Source organism: Corylus avellana, chromosome 6 (genome assembly GCF_965113065.1).
Source record: "Corylus avellana chromosome 6, dhCorAvel1.hap1.2, whole genome shotgun sequence".
Lineage (NCBI taxonomy): Eukaryota > Viridiplantae > Streptophyta > Magnoliopsida > Fagales > Betulaceae > Corylus > Corylus avellana.
In genome coordinates, this window is record NC_142495.1 from 10,119,497 (window position 1) to 10,140,822 (window position 21,326).

At 33.9% G+C, this 21,326-nt stretch overlaps 1 protein-coding gene across 2 annotated transcripts; it reads left to right on the forward strand.

Moving 5' to 3' along the window:
* The first annotated feature begins 243 nt into the window (after positions 1–243).
* Positions 244–11,177, forward strand: PSD (ARM repeat superfamily protein). 2 transcript variants are annotated; one of them, XM_059600987.2, is made up of 15 exons: positions 244–2,348; positions 2,553–2,642; positions 2,763–2,852; positions 2,970–3,074; positions 3,760–3,819; positions 4,266–4,328; positions 4,418–4,513; positions 6,128–6,292; positions 7,236–7,409; positions 7,539–7,604; positions 7,709–7,807; positions 9,100–9,246; positions 10,279–10,458; positions 10,610–10,654; positions 10,753–11,177. In XM_059600987.2, exons 1-13 carry the CDS (start codon positions 624–626, stop codon positions 10,366–10,368), a joined length of 2,970 nt encoding a protein of 989 aa, XP_059456970.2. In that variant the 5' UTR covers positions 244–623; the 3' UTR covers positions 10,369–10,458; positions 10,610–10,654; positions 10,753–11,177. The 2 variants fall into 2 exon arrangements, with proteins under 2 accessions (XP_059456970.2, XP_059456969.2); XM_059600986.2 differs by having other exon boundaries at positions 10,279–10,388.
* The last annotated feature ends 10,149 nt before the right edge of the window (positions 11,178–21,326 follow it).

The window sequence follows — 21,326 nt, forward strand, 5'->3', positions numbered from 1 at the left end:
TTTTTTTAAAATATTATGAACAGAATAAAATTATAACTATAAAATATTTCTTTAAAATAAAGAGAATGTATTCCGGGAGCTCAGTATACACCACCCAAGCCAAAAATTAAATTCCTAAATTGTACATACTGTTCTTATTTTGTCCTACAAACATTGAAGGCATTTTGGTAATTTAATATTTGGTCTTAAGCCGTCTTTAGAAAGCTCCGATCCTCTCCTCGCCATCACTGTATTCCTAAATTCCTCGGGAAAACTAAACTATAAATATAAATCCCCAATCTGACCAAACCCTAGTGTGTGCAGAAAACCAAGCGGAGACAACACGGACAAACAAGGAAAAACCCTAGCCCTAACACACAGCACACACACACAATATAAAGATCTCCCAATTGATCTGATCAAAATTGAGGTAAGTGCTCACAAACCTCTCAATCTCTGAGTCTCTCAAAATCCCTTGGTGTTGTTCACTGTTCATCCAAATCTTGAGCCCGGGAAGCATTGTGAAAAAAACCCAGAAGTTAAAACGGAGTTAATTTTTCTGGGAAAACTTTGTTTAAGAAAGAAAGTGTGCGGAAGTAAAGGAAAGCCTATTGGGGTTTAGGATTTTTAGGGGTTTTAGAAGAATGGATGATATGGAGAAGGCTATACTTATATTGTTCGATGAATCGGGTTCTATTGATGAAGGATTGAAAAAGAAGGTCAAGGATTATTGTAATGAAATCAAGGAAAAACCGTCAATTTGTAGCATTTGTATTGACAAATTGTGCTTCTCAGGCCTAGTGCAGGTCCAATTTTGGTGTTTACAGACTCTTCATGAGGTTATTCGGGTCCGGTACGCATCCGTGAGTCTGGATGAGAAGTTTTTCATTAGAAAATCAGTGTTTTCGATAGCGTGTTTGGAAGCTGTCGATGATAAGAATGTTGCTAGGGTTATAGATGGTCCTGCATTTATAAAGAACAAGCTTGCTCAGGTTTTGGTTACTTTGATTTATTTTGAGTACCCTTTAATTTGGTCCTCCGTGTTTGTTGATTTTTTGCCTCGTCTGCGCAATGGGGTTCTGGTGATAGATATGTTTTGTCGGATTTTGAATGCGTTGGATGATGAAGTGATTAGTTTGGACTACCAGCGAACGCCTGAAGAGTTGGTGGTCGCGGGGCGGATTAAGGATGCGATGCGGCAGCAGTGTGTGCCTCAGATAGTGAGAGCGTGGTACGACATTGTGTCACTGTATAGGAATTCTGACCAGGAACTCTGTGCAAGTGTATTAGAATCAATGAGAAGGTACATTTCTTGGATTGATATTGGTTTGATTGTGAATGATGCGTTTATCCCGCTATTGTTTGACTTGATTTTGGCTGGGGGGCTGTCGGAGCAACTCCGTGGTGCTGCGGCTGCATGTTTGTTGGCAGTGGTTTCTAAGCGGATGGAACCGCAATCTAAACTGTCACTGTTGCAGAGTCTTCCTATAAGTCAGGTTTTTGGGTTGGTTGCTGAAGATGTTGATTCTGAGTTGGTTTCAAGCATAGCTGCACTGCTCAGTGGGTATGCAGCGGAAGTTCTAGAATGCTTTAAACGGTTAAATTCTGAGGAAGCAAAGGGTGTTTCAATGGAGCTTTTGAATGAAGTCTTGCCTTCAGTTTTTTATGTAATGCAGAACTGTGAGGTTGATGCAGCATTTAGTATAGTGCAATTTCTTTCGAGTTATGTTGGCACAATGAAAAACCTCTCTCCTTTAAGGGAGAAGCAGCTGCTTCACGTTGGTCAGATACTAGAAGTGATCCTGACACATATTCGCTATGATTCTACATACCGCAATAATCTTGATATATTGGATAAAATTGGGAGGGAGGAGGAAGATAGGATGGTGGAGTTTAGGAAGGATTTATTTGTGCTGCTTCGTAATGTGAATCGTGTTGCTCCTGATGTTACTCAGTTATTTATCAGAAATTCATTAACTAATGCTGTTGCATCTTCACCTGACATGAATGTTGAAGAGGTGGAAGCTGCACTTTCTCTTTTTTATGCTCTAGGGGAGTCAATAAGTGAGGAGTCGATGCGAACTGGGAGTGGACTTTTGCGTGAGTTGGTGCCAATGCTTTTATCAACTAGGTTTCCTTGCCATTCTAATAGGCTAGTTGCGCTCGTTTATCTAGAGACAGTAACAAGATATTTGAAGTTTGTTCAGGAGAATACCCAATATATTCCTATTGTTCTGGCTGCCTTTCTTGATGAAAGAGGTATACACCATCCAAACATCAATGTCAGCCGAAGGGCAAGTTATCTGTTCATGAGGGTTGTAAAATTGCTGAAAGTGAAGCTTGTGCCTTTTATTGAGACAATTTTGCAGGTGATTGAGTGGTCATCTTTTTCTCTTCTACCTTATATTATATTATTTTATTGCATATATCGTATGTAAGAATATTTGCCGTATATAATTTCACCCTTTATTTTTTTCTCTCTCAAATCTGTTTGATTGATTTTGCCATTTATCATTCCCTCTCTCCTTCCATCTCCGCTGATTTTTGTTTTGTTTTGTTTTGTGAATTTTCAGAGCCTTCAAGATACAGTTGCTCGATTTACAAGTATGGATTATGCATCAAAATATCTTCCGGGATCTGAAGATGGTAGTCACATTTTTGAGGTATTCCTTTGCCCTCATGGTTCTTCTGTAGTTTGTGTTTGTACATGTGTGTGTAAAGTAATATTCATTCTGGAGGCGCCAGTATTTGTTTGTTTTAATTTGTACACTAACCCCTTACAGGCAATTGGTTTATTGATTGGGATGGAAGATGTACCGCCGGAAAAGCAATCTGATTACCTCTCTGCATTGCTCACTCCTCTTTGTCAACAGGTTATAATCTAAATTCTATTAATGGGATCTTCAATTTCTTAGGTGCTTCCTGCCCTCCCCTGTGAACCAACTAATATTTGATATATATGCTTTTGACAAGACCATCCTTCAATGCAGGTTGATTCATTGATCATGAATGCAAAATTATTATCTCTGGAAGAGGCTCCTGCAAAGATTGCTGTTATCCAGCAAATAATCATGGCAATTAATTCTCTCAGCAAGGTTCTTTTCCATCCTTTGACCTCCTAATATGTTGCTTGGTACTTCTTCATTCTGCCTTATATATATAATGATTTGAAATTCCTTTCCTGTGTTCTGCCTTCAATAGTTTTATAAAGGCTTGTTTGGAATTGCGTTTGAGAAATAGAGATTTTAAGTCAAAAAGCGTTTTTTTTTTGCAAAAGCTTCATTTTTAAGCTTTTGCCATAAGTGTGTTTTGACCATTTTTAGGATTTTTGGACCCTTAAAAGCGCTTTTAATTTTTTTACCAAACGAGTAATTTTTTTTTTTAAACGGACTTTTTGAGTGTTAAAACTTTTAGGCTCCTCAAACGCAATTCCAAAGAGGCTCTAAAGCTCCTCATTATTCACTAATAACACTCTTTTTTTTAAAAAAAAAAGTCACTTTATTTTGATTTCATTTTTTTTTTTTTTTTTGATAAGTAAAAGCACTTTATTTTGATTTCATAAATGTTTTAAGCCTAATTGTTTGAACTTGCTCATGTATGTAGCAGCGTATGTCAAGTTTTATGTTGTATTCCTTTTACCCCCTTTCTTTTCTTTCTTCACAGTAGTGAAATTGGAAAAACACATAATTTTTTGTAACTTCACTGTGTTTGGATTAAAGTATTTGGAGTTCTGACTTACTATGCTTGCAAATTATCGTCCATATTCTATATGTATTTCAGGGGTTCAGTGAGCGCCTTGTAACTGCTAGTCGCCCAACAATTGGTATCATGTTCAAGCAGGTTGGTATCTTTCTTCTGTTGATTTTTCTTTGAATAATTATGGGAATCATTCTAATAGATTTTAGCATCAGTCTTCGTTAACTCTTTGGTGAGCACTCCCATGTTATATAATAATTTCATGAGGGCATTTGACAATTAGATGCTGCCATGTTTAGGTCCTCTTCCACCTCCAATTGATTAATTGCTTATTAATCTTTTTATCCTTACTGAAGAAAGACACTATTTAATCATTTCATTAGTTTCTTGCTGGGATGAGATTCAAAAAAACTGAAGTATGATGTTGCTCAACTGGAGAATTTTTCCTGTGGTGCCTACTTTACTCGTTGTTGATAATCTAAAAATGGATGGGAGTATATTTTTTTCTGCAGAACTGATTGTAGGGTCGTTTTGTTTCGTTGTCTTCATGCTAACTTTTTATTTTTTTTATTTTTTATTTTGTGATTCAGACACTGGATGTTCTTCTCCAAGTTCTTGTCGTTTTTCCGAAGGTAGAGCCTTTGCGGAGCAAGGTGAGTTAGATATGTGTCCAGGGAAGTACATTGTTTTGATATTTTATCAACTTCACCTGTTACCTGATGCTAGTGTATTTGGCATTCAGGTCACTTCATTTATACATCGCATGGTGGAAACTTTAGGAGCATCTGTATTCCCATACCTCCCTAAGGCATTGGAGCAACTGCTTGCAGAAAGTGAGGTAAAACATAGTTGTGATTGGGTTGTTTAATTTAATTGCGTTCCTTATCCAAATTCGAGAACCAATCATTGTTGTTTTGTAATTCATCAGTTTGTAAGAAAAGAATATTCGTCAGTATGTAATACATTCAAAGAATGCTTGTTTCTGTAAGTAGTGGTGACATTTCTAGGGGATGCCAATGAGATGGAGACAAGGGTTAACTCGCTCTGCCGTAACCCTGTTTGGCGTGGATAGTACTTAACTGGAGTACGGTTGCCACGCTAACAGAACACCAACTGTAGCCAGTTGAAGTCCCTGCCTGTGTCGAGCACCATGTACACGGAACTCAGCAGTTCGCTGATCCCGATGAGTGAGAAGTACTCCCTGCATCCCTCATTCGTTCTTGAAACATTTGGGACCTTGTATATCCTCAGCTTTAAATCCCTGACCATCCCTCGTATTCAGTGGTTCGATATCTAATTGGCCAATGCCTCTAAGAACTAGATCTAACCGGGCTGAGTTGCGCTCAAGCCAGGCCAAAGTCAGTGACTTGTAGTCACTACAAGAATGTTTCTGGACTGACATTCTCGAATGAAGTTGAAGAGCGAGCGAAGAGTTAGCTGAGAAGCTTGGATTCTGTTGGTTGACTTTTAGTTGAGTTTTTTTTTTTTCTAATAAATTTTTAATTTTAAATCTTGGGTATTTTAGAAATTTTGGTTCAATTCCAGTGGCCACCAAACAAATGAATAGGAAGGGATCATTCCTAGTATATATCCATTCCTATTCATAAAGGAATTTCAATTCTTTGTACCAAATGTGCCCCTAAGTGAATAATTAATTTTTATGGTGAATAAGGGTGCTTCATGCTGTCCCATCCTGTCACTGGTTTGAGAGGGGAGTGGTTTTCTTCTTTGAACAGTTTGACATCCCCGTCCTAAGATGCTTGTTCACTGAGATTTTATTTTATTTTATTTTTTATTTATATTTTTTTTCTTGTGTTACTGCATGATTTGTCAATCCACCTACTTGTAGAATTTACATTAGAATTGCAGCACATTACTTCCAATAAATTTGGTTGCTTTGAGAAGGCTTAGTGAATTTCTAGTTCAAATTAGTTATTGTCATTGGATGATTGGATGCATCCCCCCTCTCTGCTGTTTTATATTTGAATAGAATATAAGAAGCATAAATCTTTCTGTATTGGGTATTTTTGTTAGTGTTGTACATTTATAATTCTGATCTCGGGCCTCATAAATGTGTTTATAAAATCTATCTCTTTTTGTTTAGACTATGAGAGAAAAGGAAGCAAACAAAAATCTTAGTTGGTTTGATAGGTTTTGGCAATCAGTTTGTTTGCTTCCTTTTCTCTCATTTTCTAAAATCTAGAATATACATATAATAATTGAAACTGGTCGGCACCATCCTTAACTTTGTTTTGTTTTCCATATATATCTCTGTCCCCTTTTCTCTTTTCAGTTTATTGAAAGAATTTCTGTTGTCTCAATAGCAGTAGTAAATCTTTGAAGGAATGTTTTATCTAAAATATGATCCTGGGTGATTATCAATTTCTGCATCGCTTTGCTGATTACCTAATGACATCGGGGTATTAATTCTAGATTTTTATTTCTTTTGCAGCCAAAGGAGATGGTAGGTTTTCTTTTATTACTCAATCAACTTATATGCAAGTTCAACAACATGTTCCATGACATATTGGAAGAAGTATTTCCTGCTATTGCTGGGAGGATATTTAGTGTTATCCCAAGAGATGCATTTCCGTCAGGACCTGGGACCAATACTGAGGTATAGGAAGACCAATTCAGTAAAAATTTTCTTGGTGTTTGTTCTTCATAAGATGAATGTTTTTCAGCCCACGCTTATGACGTGTTTGTCATACACTAGACAGTGGACTTCAACATTCACTTTAATCGCAAGTCTTGAAGACCCTTGATCTATAAGCCTTATTCTATATGATTGTTGTTAACTATCTGAAGTGTTTAAAGTTGAAACTAAATTTTGTATGATAAGGAATTGTCATGCTACCACTTGAATTGAATTGCACAGACAGTGATGCATGTTCAAATTAGTAAATATGGGGGTTTTATCACTTGGTCTCACTTTTTTTGTAAACAAATGCACTTTATTGATATTTTTCTTAAAAAATGATCACTTATATATATATAATCAATTCCTGTACTCTTTAAGTTTAGAGTTGGGAAATCAAATGTTCATGTACATACCATCTAGTGAAAAGTTGATTAATCTTTGCTGGCTCTGATTTTGGATTTATTGTTTGCCTAATTTCTCTTGGTTTATTTCTATGCTTATGAATTAAAAAGAAAAAGGAAAAAATAAGGATGAAAAGAACTAGGAAAAATATGAAATTTGGCTTTTCAATTATTGTATTGAACGTTAGATCTAGAAATGGAGCATACATTGTAACAGTTTTATGATAGAGATTTTAAGTTTCAACTTTATGTCTGTAAGCTGCATCAGGTAACATATGAGTTCTTTTACAAATTAAGGTAGTGGAGTGAGTTGTTTTTATACGCCAAATATTTATTATTAGCTGTGAAAATTTCTATAGTCTACATCTTGAATATTGATTGCAATGTTTATGAAAGTGAAAATTCACTTCAGGCATTCTACATACTAAGTTCCAACTTCTGTAACTGCTCTCTGTTCTTGTGCTGAGATTTTTTCTATTACTCTCTGTATGTCATGACTCCCTTGTTTTTTCTTGCAGGAAATCCGTGAATTGCAGGAGCTTCAGAAAGCATTATATACATTTCTTCACGTAATAGCTACACATAATCTGTCTTCTGTTTTTCTGTCCTCAAAAAGTAGGGCCTACTTGGGTCCGATGATGCAGTTACTATTGTACACGTCTTGTAACCATAGGGATATTCTTGTAAGAAAGGTGTGATACTTGCAACTTTTTCTCTTCATACCGTTTGGGTTTTCTTCACTTTGATTGACTGCACATTATGACTTCTAACATACAAGAAAGTCATTATCTGAATTGAACTTGTTATTCTCTGTTGCTCAGGCATGTGTTCAGATATTTATTACATTGATTAAAGATTGGTGTGCCAGGCCTTCTGGCGAAGAAAAGGTAATTTCTACTTTCCCTCACAAATGTTGTTTTGTTCGAGATTTTCTTTTTAGTTTTTTTTAAAAAAGAACCTTTCATCTTACTCAACGATGAATCATTTTCAGGTCCCTGGTTTCCAAAAATTTATAATTGAGACCTTTGCAACAGATTGTTGTTTGTATAGCTTGCTTGACAAATCGTTCGAGTTTCGTGATGCAAATACTGTAAGTTTATTATTAATTTTTCGTTGAAATATTTCCTGCTTATTGGGTCTTACATTTTAGGTGGTCATCAAATAAGCTTCGTACCAAGTAATTGATGTATACCACTACGTATTTAATGTGTAACAGAACCTTTTGATTGGTTAAGATCCGCTGAACTTCTAATTTTTAGTAAACAATTTAGCTAAATGGCTACTGATTGTTGTTATTTTGGGTGTATCCCCATCTCCATAGTTATCAGCCCCCTTTCTTTTCCCATATGAGAAGGATGTTTGGTTGGCAGATGTAGCTTGTTCATTTCCTTGCCTGGGTTTTCAATAAACTGGTTAGCAGAGAAGAAATCCCACGTCGAATAATTATTTTACTTCGGAATCCATGGTTCTTATGTTGATCTATCCTAGAAGGATGTTGTGGGAAGGCCAACAGTGTGATTGGGAAAGTGGAGAGGTGATTTTGGAAACTTCTAGATTTACACATGCCTTGCAGTTTAAAGGAAGTCACCATTGTAGAGAAATTCTGGTCCAACTAGAAAAATGAGCATTGTGGGGTGCAACTAGAGAAAATAGAGAATGAGTTTACTGTTGTATGAGCATTGTATATATACAATTTTCTTAATTGATTTGCTCCAAGACGATGTTTACATTAGCACAGGAAAAAAAGTAGAGGGTTGCACTAACAAGGAGGCATCCTACTCCTTGTGAATAGCCTTCCGGGTCTAGAGGTAGTTCAAAATGTAATGGGGGTTGAGGTGTTAAAATTTAATTAAGATAAATTTTATTTATTGGAACTATTATGCTATAACAATGTGGTGAAACAAGATAATGTAATTTACCTTTTTGAGTTCCATAATTATATAGTTGTGTCAATAGGATTTTCAACTATATACTGACATAATCAATGATCAAAGAAGTACTAACCAACTTGTGTTACTTATTCTTTTGGCATCCTTGTTTAGATTTGTTCATTCTGAATTTAATATTAATTTCTTGTTGTAATGTTCAAAAGCTAGTGCTAATAAATGGGGAAATGGGGGTCATAGCGAGTTCATCAAGGCAAGGGTTGGGTTGATGTCAGTTGGGTGAATAAATATACAGCTTGATGTTTTTTTTTGGATCAGGAATATATTCAGCTTGATGTTTAATTGATGGTTGTTAGTACTCAAAGAAAAGTACGAGAAAAAAAAAAAAAAAAAAAAAAAGAGAAAAAACTATATTGGTACTTGTCAAAGAACTTTAATTTAATCACTTAATTGCTTTGTCCTGATATGAAATTTTTATTTTGAATTTACTTGGCAGCTTGTTTTGTTTGGAGAAATTGTGCTGGCTCAGAAGGTCATGTATGAAAAATTTGGTGATGAATTTCTCATTCATTTTGTATCGAAAGGTTTTCCAGCTGCCCATTGCCCGCAAGATTTGGCAGAGCAATACTGTCTGAATTTGCAGGTATTAAAAGTAACTCAAGCTTATATGTAGTCAAGAATTTAGTGGTACAGGATATAATTTGTTCTGCGAATGCTTTTAATATATTAACATGTTCATTCATTGGTTCATATAAAAAAAAAAGGTCGTAGTGTGTGTTTTTTTTCAAAGAAAATTTTTTTTTTGTGGTGCTAAGCCTACCCATTGTTTATGAGTTAGAATCAATTTTGATATAAATTGATAAAAAACTACTCCATCTAGTGATTGAACCAAAGTTTAACTCCTGACAGTGTTGCTATATACGATCATAAGAATTTTCCCATGGTTATATGCAAGTTGTACCACATTTTTGTTTGATCTGGATTGCAAGTGAGGCCACCATATAAAATATGCAGAATTGAAACTAGGAATGCATTTGCTCTTGGTGCTTAGTTCTTTGTCATAGAACTAGTTAAGATCACCCCAAGCTCTGTTTAATACTGTAGAGCCCCTGCTCGATTTGCAGTATCCGATTCCTATTTCCAGTCTGACCTAAGTTTATTATGTAATGGAGGTGGGTCTGAGTTTCAACCTGCTTTAGGGTAACAACTCCTTAGGATGTTATCAACTAAGGCAACTAGCATCTGGTATTTGGTTCACGTAATTAGTCGAAAGTGGAGACTTGAATCTAAGATCTAATGGTCAAGGATATTTGACTCTATGTTGAAATAATCATGTAATTTGAAGTACAATATGTATATGCAAGAACTAGCCCAGATTCAATATTTTAGCCTGAAATTTAAACCTATCCCTTAGGTTATGGAGAAACCTATTCTGTTGGTTTTAGATTCAATGGGTTAAGCAAATCTAACTAGACTAGAGTGTGTGGCACTGAACCTTCCTTTGCGAAAACAGGAATGAACCTGGAATCGATACTCCATGCCAGTAAAGAAAGATCTACAACTAGGCTACAGGAAACCACCCACATCTCTCCCCCCCCCCCCCCCCCCCCCCCCAAGATAATATAGCTTACACTGCTCTAATTTTTGCTCTGCCTTCGAATGTTCCTTTCTGCAGGGCAATGATATCAAGGCCTTGAAATCATTCTACCAGTCGCTCATTGAAAATTTAAGGATGCAGCAGAATGGAAGCCTAGTTTTCAGATAGCATTGTGACAACAGACGAATGTTAGTATTCTCAGGCTTCATGTTTTTGTTTTGCTCCTGAGTTTTAGCGACGCATTTTTGTTCGGCAAAGGTAACTACTGCATTTTTAAAACATAAAATTATTATTTTTAATGAATACAAAGGTAACTACACCCATTACTGTGATATTCATGTCACGTTAGTTGGTCTATACTTTAAGAATGCATTTTTATTTTGTACTTGTGTTGGTGATGATGTTGCAGGGGTTGTTTCTGTATATAACTTTTCGGTGGTATATTTCGGACGAGGTATTGATATACTCTTAATCAAATATGGTAAATTCTCTACATGCCTAAATAAATACTAGTGAGCTGGCTCAGTTTTTCCTTTTTCTCTTGTTCCACAGTTGTAAATTTCCGGAAGAAATTTTCTTAATTATGGAGGTACGGCTGCATCCATCAGAGTCTGGACTGAAGCTGCTTAGCCTGAGATCAAGCTTTTTCTATGTTCTGTTTATATCCTTCTTTTGTTGTTGTTGTTGTTGGTTTCTTGATCAGTAATTATATTTTCCTTTTCTTGTATTTAAATATTCATACACGTACAGTCATAATTCATCAAGTTTTGATGCTTGTTTTTTTCTCCTTCCCAACAACCCAACCCTCCCTTCGTAGATCTAGTTATTATTAATTTTTTTTGTTTAGGAGCAAGATCCTAGTTATCTATAACTTAAAAAAGTTTGTGTACAGTACTTTATACTACACCTTTGAATAAAAGGGTTAATCTCTCATTCATATATATATATATATATGTTATGAGTGTATGCAACAGCAATTATCACTCTCAAGATTTATATCCTTTTTTTTTTTTTTTTTTTTTTTTCCCCTTTTTAAATTCGGTTTATACCATGCATTTTGAAGGGAGAGCAAATGAATAGGGACTATGAATGTGGGCCAATAAACTGGTAATTTCTGGCAATTGTTGACAACGATTGACAGTCATTATTAGTCTTGTTATATCAAAATATTGAGCTACAGTATGTTGTTTGAAACATATTTTAGTGGGAATTTATTTTTTCTCACTGAGTTGTTTGTGGTAATTAGAAAGAAGTTGCAACTATAACAACCCTGGCTTCATTTCTATAAAATATTGTTCCATTTTTTTTTAAGATTATCCAAAATTTGCGCAGGGGAGAGAGGGTTGAGCGACTTATAAATTTATAATAGATTGTGGACTATCACAAGTCTTAGGCCAAATAGACAACAAAGCCTAACACACTCAACATTACTTTCTCAAGGTCCATATATTTAAGAGTAATGTTAATAACTTTTATGGGGGACATTGGTCATAATTCAGAATTGAAGAGAAGATCTAGGAGGTCTTGAGAACAAACCCTAGCAGCCAAACACAAATCCAAAACCATTCTTCAAGTCTAACTCATCAAGATTTTCGATTTCTTCAAGATTACACATGTTTTATGTTTTTTAAAAACTGGTGCTATGTTATGGAGCTCGACCCTTAAATTTTTCCGCTGTTGTTGATGTGATTATTTCACATATGTATTCCCAACAATAATCTAACTAGATTGGCTGCGTCTACTAATTCTAATTGAAGCATTTCCATTTTTTTATTTGCCCTTCCGTCGTTGTGGTGCCCATTAGTGACATCAATTCCCATTAATTAGCTTTTGTTAGGTTCTAGAATTTGGCCTGTTCCGGTGTGTCAAAACTTATAGGCTGTTTTCTCTATGTGTTCTCTGAAGTCTTGTAATAGTTTGTTTTTGTTATTTACCTTCCCAATAATTTCGTCATGAAACTATGATGATGAAATACTGACGGATTTAGTTAGTTTGTTGTCTCCGGCATCATGAAATATTCCTTATAGCTAATGTAAGTTTTTGTCATCATCATGTCATGACGAAAAAGACAAGGTCTGAGATCCAACTTACTGTAAGATTTCGCCATGATGAAATGCTGCAAAATTTTCAATGAGACTATTGTATCTTTTCGTTAGCATTCAGTCTGAATGAAGACGTTTGGACGAAAACTGCTAGAAAGCGATGAAACCCTAACAGTTCGTCATGACGTTCTTACAATCGTCATGAAGAAATCTTAGATCTTCAGATCGTCATCATCTCATCTTCAAGTTGTCTTGACGGAATCTTAGATCTACATTTTCTTAATCAAACCATTATGACAAAATTCCCCGTAAATAAACAGTTCTGAAGCATTTATTGCACTATTCATAGAGAGGTATAAATAGAGCTCTATGCTCACTTTTCAAGGTTAAGCAAGATTGTTGTATTATGTCTAGATTGGATTCTAGAGAATTTTTTTTTTTTTTTTGCTTCGTTGTATCTTGCTTCATTGGTTTCTTTGTTTGTTGGTTCATTTTTGTGGTATCGTCTAAGAGCTTATCGATCGAGTCAGTGAGGAAATGGGCATGCCGGACGGCTTGCTGTCTTACAGAGTCTAGGGATTTACACCGGGTTATAAGTTTTTCTTGTGTTTGTAATCGGTTTCTTCAACATAGTGATTTCTCGGATTTAGCTGCCCCGAAGTGGTTTTTCCCATTAATGTGTAATTTGGGTTTTTTCACTTTGTAAATAAATCTTTGTCTTATGATTGTGTTGTGCATGTTTTACGTTTTGTCCTTTTAGTCAATAATATTGCGTGTTTATTGTGTTTGAAAATATTACACAATCCGATAGTCTTCCAGCTTTGTCCCCCTCTTTTGTTTTGGTTCTTGTTTGTTGATTCTTTCATTTGTTTGCTTGTTTCATTTGCTAGAGAGAGAGGAAAATAATGGAGCAAGAATTTTGCAAGAAATGATAAAAAAAAAAAAAAAAAAAAAAAACCCTCCATTTTTGTTTTTGGCAAACGATAGAAATATCAAATACGTACCTCTTATCTCATAAATCCTTACAAATATCACACCTATTATTTCATGAGATTTGAGTATTAAATAATTTTGACATCTAAGATATATCGATGAAGACTGTGATAGAGTTGGACTCTTTAAGTTACAAAGAAAACTGGTGGCGTAATTAGACTCAATTACAATGATGTGATCTGTTTGGATAAAGATGTGTTATTCTTGTCAAATGTACCTATTGAAAATTTGCCAACTACTTTCCTTGGAATATCTATCGCAACTACCATGGGTTATGTTACAAAATTTTGGGATGTAGGAGATCTTTTAAGTGTCTCGTATGGATGTGTATACATGTTTTTGAGCATCTTTCTCTTATAAGTCAGTTTTTAAGGGTAAATTTTATTAAAAAATTGTATAATTTGGTATAAAAACCAGCTATTATTAGAGGTGAAAAGGCAGTTAGTAAAATACACTAACCGTTTATGCAGTTAACCGCCGGCAGTTAGCGATTAATAACCTTAATAATCGTTCGCCACTTTTTAAAGAAAAAATTAAAAAGTTAAATTAAAAAAAAAGAAAGTAAAAAGACGTTGTTTTTATGGTAATATAATAATACCCTACTACATACGACTTCATTTCTAGATTTTTTATTATATATATATATATATATATATATATATATATATATATTAAGGCGGTTAGCGGTTTTTTCAAAACCTAAAATCGCTAACCTTAATCACCTAGGTGATTAGCGATTTTTTCTAACCATCTTCAAAAGCGTTTAACGGTTAGTGCGGTTAGCAGACGATTAGTAACCGCCCACTTTTTCACCACTAGCTATTATGTTGAGTATGGGATGAAATGGGGTTGCGGCTTTGTGCTCGAGTAATAGAAGGGGCGACCTATATGTTGGATTACAATGTATTAGTACTATGAGCAGAGTACTAAGTTATTGAATATTGATAGATGAGTAGCGCCGTCAAAAGAGAAATGACTACTATCACGTTGAAAGCTGCAGAGCGTGGTATTATGTTACGATCTTAAGTGTGCTAGGTGAGTGCCTTGATTGTGGGGCAAACGAACTCGAATAACTTTATGGCACGGTTGGCACCCGTTGATAGAATTGCCTCGAAATTATGTACACACTCGTAAAATTTCGGGCTAATCGAAAGAAGTTAAATTTTCATACTTAGGAGCAAAACCCATGGGTTAACCCAAACGCTCTGGTAGCGATAAGCACAACCCAAAATTATTTTGCACGAAAATTTATAAGCTTGTGCAGAATTTCAAGGCGATCCTATCGACAGGCAGTGATTGAATATAAGCCATTCCCTTGTAAGCTGATAGAGAGCAGATAGCATATCCCTTTTCCATGTCGCAGTCTGATTGAGCCTCACCACCTCCACCCTTTACTCTCTTCGTCTCCGTCTTATCTTTTTGTCTTTTTGTGTTATTTGTAAGCAATCTGAATCAATGACTTCTTCTCACAGCGCTCCCATGACGAAAGTTTGACAAAATGGAGGTGAATCAGGTAGCACGACCACCAAAACAAAATTATACGACAGATTTTCATAGTTTCTTGTTTTCCTCCCAACAATCTTATGCTCTGTTTGTTGTGTGTGAAAAGCAGATTAGATAATCTTGTGCATTAGTCATACAAACAATCTCATCATTGTTACTTTTTCCCTTTTCATTATTTTCTTCACCACATATTATAAGAACTTTGATGCGTTTAGACTTGGTTCCTCCTGGATTCCGTTAGAAGCCAACCACCGTTGATGGACGCAGAGCAGCCTTAATTTGACCAGACAGCAATCAATGTGATTGGGAAAGAGAAAAAAAAAAAAAAAAAAAAAAAAAAAAAAAACACCATAGATTTTTGTTGAGATTTTCATGATTCTATTGGCTGTGGTTTTTTTTTTTTTTTTATAATTTTTTTAATTTTTTTTTAACGAATTATCTCTTCATTAATATAACAATCAAATGAGGCAAAATGCTCTGTACAATACTAAAGATATAATTTAGAATATTCACAACTCAAACATTATCGATGACATACACAATAGCTTCTCGGGCTATTATAAGACAATATCTATGAAAAGTCACCGTTTACGGCTAATTCCGGCGAATCATGTCTCTATCCGCTGCTAGCTCCTTGATTCCCTGGCTTTTTATTTTCACTACTAGTGTTTTATCAATCGCAATATCCTTCGCTACCTTTACCATAGTGATAATTCTCCATTATGCTTCATAACTCTTCCGTCATCAGTTTATGGTTTACTCTCAGAAAATGAACCATAAGAAAACAAAAGACTGACCGGAAACCAATTCTGTTATTCTTAAGAATTCGTGAAAACAAAACCTAAGAAAACAAATAAAACTTCACATTATAGATTGCTACTAAAAACAGATCTAGAGAAAATACATTTTTATTTAAAAACAACGAAAATATAATAACAAAAACCCAATACACCCTCACTCGCTCGACACGCCACCACCGGCCAGCCACGCACCGCTAAACAGCACCACAAGAATCATTGACACACGAGCCCTGATCGATCTATGGTGAAGTCGAGAAAAGGGAGGGAGAAGGGGGAAAGAGAAAGGGGCGGAGAGGAGGGAGTCGTAACTCCCTCCCCCACTCTACTACGCTCTTTCTGTGCTGCGCTCTTATTGGTTATGGTTTCAATTGGCTGCAAATTGCAAAATTGCTTTGGTGGTGTATTTGATACTCATACACTTAGTTCTATTTTGTACCTCATCTTATTTTTCTTTTTCTTTTTCTGTTCACTTAATCGCACATTTATAATTAAAGTTGAAAGTATAATGTTGAAAATATAGATTAAAGTATGCATTGTGGCGAATCAGCAACACGTCACATACTCAAAACTCAGAAAAAATACTGGGGACCAAGACCCATTGGGCAATGTCCCTGTCATGAACAAAAATTATGCAGAAAAGTCCCCCCGAGGACCCATTGCTGTCAACTTTCACAGTGCCTTGTGGTCGTGCCTCGTGGTCATGTATTTGGATTTTTAGCAATTTGATATCTTGATTGCTAGTAAATTAGACAATAAATAAAGTTGTTGAAGATTTGTTCGGACATATAAGTCTCGTTAAAAGCTTTTTTATATTTATTATTTGAATTACCAATAATCGAAGCAATAAAATTGTTGAGAATCTTTATCCAGTCTACACTTCGATAATTGAACCATCAACTTACGTGTCTATTACACACAAATCACAAATTTGAATGTAGTAGGAGATTTTTGCAACCCATAATCTCTTGAGAGGTCCTACAGCCTCAGCATCTACTAGAAACCAAGAGTTACATCCAACAGGAAAGGTACGACGGCGTCTTGCTTTAATGAAACCGTCAAGAAAGAAAATTTGAACGAAACGAATCTCTCACAACAACAGCTACATGTTTGAAAGGGGATGTTAGAATTTTCTATTTTCCTATGATTTTCTTTTGTCTTTATGTGTCATTTGTCAAACTAGGATTTAAAAACATACCCACTTATTTATACTGACAAATTAGAAGCTAAATCAAGATTATTCAAGATAACTTTCGGTTATGTCACAAGAGGAAATTGAAGGCATGGATTGGCAGGCTTATTAGTTAGGCGAATTAGGTAGCCGTCTAAGAGCATGTTTGATTACGTTAGAGAAACTAAAAAGTACTTTTAATACTTAAAACAATAGGTAATTTTTCGTGAACATAAAACTAATATATTGGCTAAGGGGGAATAGAATCCTTTACAATTTTAAAGAAATAATAGATTATCAAATTACGCAATTTTAGCTATTTTTAAGTATGGAAACAGTTGAAAGATGCTACTTATTAAAAATGTGGTATGTTGTAAAGGTTGAGAATTTAGTATATTTTCATCAGGTTTGTGCTTTCTATGTTGTAAAAAAGCTTTGAGTAAAAAATTATTTTTTGATTTTATGAAAAGGAAGGGTCTCTATAAAAGTGAAGAGGAAGCCATTTGGGATAAAGAGTCCTTTTGGTTACCTCGATAACATGCCACATTTTTAATAGGTAGCATTTTTCAAGCATTTTGTTGCATAAAAAGACCAAAATTAAATAATTTAAGAATCTACAATTTTAAAGAAATTGTAGGAGATCCTAATCCAACTAGGGGTCCGTTTGGGAGTGCGTTTTTAAACCAAATCACAATTTTGGATTGTTTGAGATTGCGATTTTAAAAAAGCAAATTTTAAAATCGTGGAAAAATCTGCGATTTCTATAAGCTGACTAAAAGGTGCTTATTTGAAAAAATGCGAATTTAAACTAAAATAACTTCGCTTAAAACAATATTTGGCGCAATATTTACCTATTTGGCCATTAAACCACAATTATATGTTAATGTTGTCCAAACACTCAATTGATAAAAAAATGTACTTCTTAACTTGTTTTACCAAACAATTGTGCGATTTTAAAAACGCAATTTTTAAAATCGCACTACCAAACGGGCACCAAGTGTCGTTTGACATTGCGATTTCAAGACTAAAAATGCGATTTTAAACTAAATCACAAAAAAATTAATTGTTTTGGATTGCGTTTTTTAAAAATTGCTATTTAAAAATATAGATTTTATATGTTTTCAAATCGTAGGTAAGGATATGTTTTTTTAAAAATGCATAATTTTAAGAGTTAACTGCGATTTTAAAAGTCAAATCGCGATTTTGTCAAACACTTAATTGCATTTTTTAAAAAATCACTTTTTCAAATCGCACATTTTAAAATCGTTATTTTTAAATCATAATCTCAAACGGACCATAAGTTTATCCATTAAAATACTGTTTAGACTAAAGTAGTTTTTTTTTTTTTTTTTTTTTTTGGCGCAAACCAAATTCTACATAAAATCAATTATATATGTAGATTAACACAATATGTCATTCGATGAAACTTGTAGTAGAGATGAATTATACGTGTTTAGAGAAAATTTAAGAGCAAGAAGCAATACAAATGATTTTTAAATAAAAAATATAACTAAAAATTTAAATTTAAATTTAATAAAAAAGTCCCACTTAAATTTGTTGTCTTAAACCTCAAAATTTATCGAGTCGGTCATGCATAAAGGTTGCTTTTTGCATGTGGAAATTTTTGTTTTGATAATTAAGTTTTCAGCTTTCATCTCCAATATATTAATCTCAAAATAGATGAGATGATTTAAAATGAAGATAAATAATAAGTTTTCTGAAATATTGTTTACTTTGGGGAAAATGACTAAACTAACTCCTTCAATTAGAGTATAAAAATTATCTTAAAATTCCTTATGATGTGCTCTTTGTATCAAATTCATCACACCATCAAACTTGGTACAAATTTGTCCTTTTTTTTTTTTTTTTTACCTGAGCCTAGTCAAATTATACAATTCTACCTCTAAACAAAGACGAAAAATGAAAAACCAAATATTAAATTAAAATAAAATATAAAATATATATAAAAAAGTGAGGGCGACTCCATTATGGAGTAATTTTAGAAGTCTTTCTTGTATCACTCCAAAAATGAGGTGGTTTTTAAAATTACCATTTGATTAATCACATGCTCAATAATGATTTTAAGAGCCACATCATTTTTTGAGGAAGCAACCCCTCATCAGTGAGGGCAACCCATCTTTTTAATTTTTTATTTATTTATTTCGAAGGTAAAAATATAAATTTATATGGGCGTCTTAAGAAAATTTATCAATTTTATACCAAATATATATAAACAGCTATAAAATAATTTTTGTATCCTAGAGACATTTGATACAAACCTAAATTCTAGGGATAAGTTTAGCAATTTTTTCTTTGCTTTATAGTAAGGCAAAAACACTTTTGACTAAAATTTGATTTTTTTTTTTTTAAATATAAAAAACTTAATGTTTTATATAGTTTTAAAGAATATAAAACAAAAAATTGTCAATTGATAAAGGGATAGTTCATTTGATATTATTTTTATTCTTTTATATATATATAAGTTTTTGAAAAACTATAAGAAACTTTTGGTTAATTATGATTTCGGTTACTTGATTAATATTGTAAGACTCATGATAGAGGGCCCATTAAAGGAAAATGTTTATAGAGTACTACACTTTTTATGAGGCAGTTTATTAAACATTTATCACGCTAGCCACTAATTAAATAAATTGACAAGTCATAACGACACCCATCAATTGCCACATTTGCATCACCACCGAAATTCTACTATCACAACAACGTAAGAAAAGGGAGTGAGATCTGAGTCAATACATGAGGAATTTAAGATAGTACGCTACTCGGCTCGATTAGTTTATTGATTAGGATTATGTAGAATCATTAGTTTCCTAGTTAGAGATCTCATGAAAAAATGTATATGATGATCAGGGGTGGAATCAAGATATTTTGTATGGGGAGTCCAAACCTATGTAAATAAATAAGCATATAGATGCATATAGTATTTCTATTCGTGTATGTACGGACATTTATGTAAAATAAAATAGAAAAGTCTTAAATTTACTATGAATTCATAATTCATAAATATATACAAAAGTTACATGTCATGAGTCATAAAGAAATTTGATATACGAGTATAAGAGTAGAAATGATCTATCCTGCCATAGAAACAGTATATATCGAAAGCAATACTTTTGTTAAGTGTTTTTAAAAGTTTGAAGTTGCGGAAGACCCCCCAAGGTTGGTCCCAAGTCCGCCCCTGATGATGGTGTTATTTGCAAATCACAGCCAAAGTTATGGCCTAGTTAACTTTCTTCAAGCACCAACTGACAAAGAAAGGGTTGATCAACACATTTTGTGGATGAAATACTCCGAAGAAAAATTAGTTTACGTAATTGGAAAGCATTACAAGAAAGAGAAATCTAAGAAAATAATATGTGGTGAAGAAACCTAGTCCAAACACATCAAGTTAGTATAATATGTGATGAAGAAAACAATGAAAAGGGAAAAAGTAACAATGATGAGATTGTTTTTATGACTAATGCACAAGATTATCTTATCTGTGTTTCACACACACCAAACAGAGCATAAGAGGGACTAAACTTTGTTGGGAGGAAAACAAAAAATTAAGAAAATCTATCGTATAATTTTGTTTTGGTGGTCGTGCTACCTGATTTACCTCAATGTTGCCAAACTTTTGTCAAAAGATATAAATGAAGAGAGTAAAGAGTGGAGGTGGCCGGGAAGGCTCCATCCGACAGCGACATGGTAAAGGTATATTCTATCTGAAATGATTATAGTCTCTCTCTCTCTATCAGCTTACAAGGGAACGGCTTATATACATTTACGTGTAACACTTAAGATCGTGTATATATATATATATATTATTGTGCAGAGCCAATATTTACGGTAGTCAACTTTATCGATACTAATTCGATAGTAATTATTTTTCTATTGGCGGCTCCACTCATCTATTAGTATTCAATGACTTAATACTATACTTATAATACCAAGATATATTTCAATACAGCCTATAGGTCGCTCCCTTCATGAATCGAGCACATAGTCGCAATCCATTAAATCTCATACTCAATATGATGGCTAGTTCTGATATCAAATTATACAAATCATATGTAAAACTCATCTTTAAAAACTTACTTGCAAAAAGATGCTAGGATGCTCAAAAACTTAAATACATATTGTTAAGTTTATACTTAATCTTGTATATTTTAGAAATCCCATGCTAGTTGCGATAGATATTCCAAGGAAAGTAGTTGGCAAATTCTAAATAGATACATTTGACAAGAATAACACATCTTTATCCAAACAGATCACATCATTGTAATTAAGTCCAATTACAAAAAATTATTATAATCAGCTATAAAATAATTTTTGTACCACAGACATGTTTGATACAAACCTAAATTCTTGAGATCGGTTTAGCAATTTTTTCTTTGCTTTATGGTTAAGGCAAAAACACTTTTGAATAAAATATGATTTATTTTTTTAAAGAAAAAAAAAAAAAAACATAAAGTTTATGAGTCGTGATTGGGAGTACGCCTGGCGTGCTTCAACAGTGAAGCACGCCAGGCACAAAATTTTTTTTTTTTTTTTTTTCAAAAAAATTAAAATAATAAAATAATAAAAAAATAATAAAAAAAAAAAATTTTGTGCCTGGCGTGC

Bases quoted from the DNA above. Each gene is read 5' to 3' on its own strand.
- PSD (XM_059600987.2), top strand. From the start codon at position 624: ATGGATGATATGGAGAAGGCTATACTTATATTGTTCGATGAATCGGGT. The intron at 7,410-7,538 runs GTGTGATACTTG...TCTGTTGCTCAG, and splicing joins GGGATATTCTTGTAAGAAAG to GCATGTGTTCAGATATTTAT. The intron at 7,605-7,708 runs GTAATTTCTACT...AATCATTTTCAG, and splicing joins GGCCTTCTGGCGAAGAAAAG to GTCCCTGGTTTCCAAAAATT.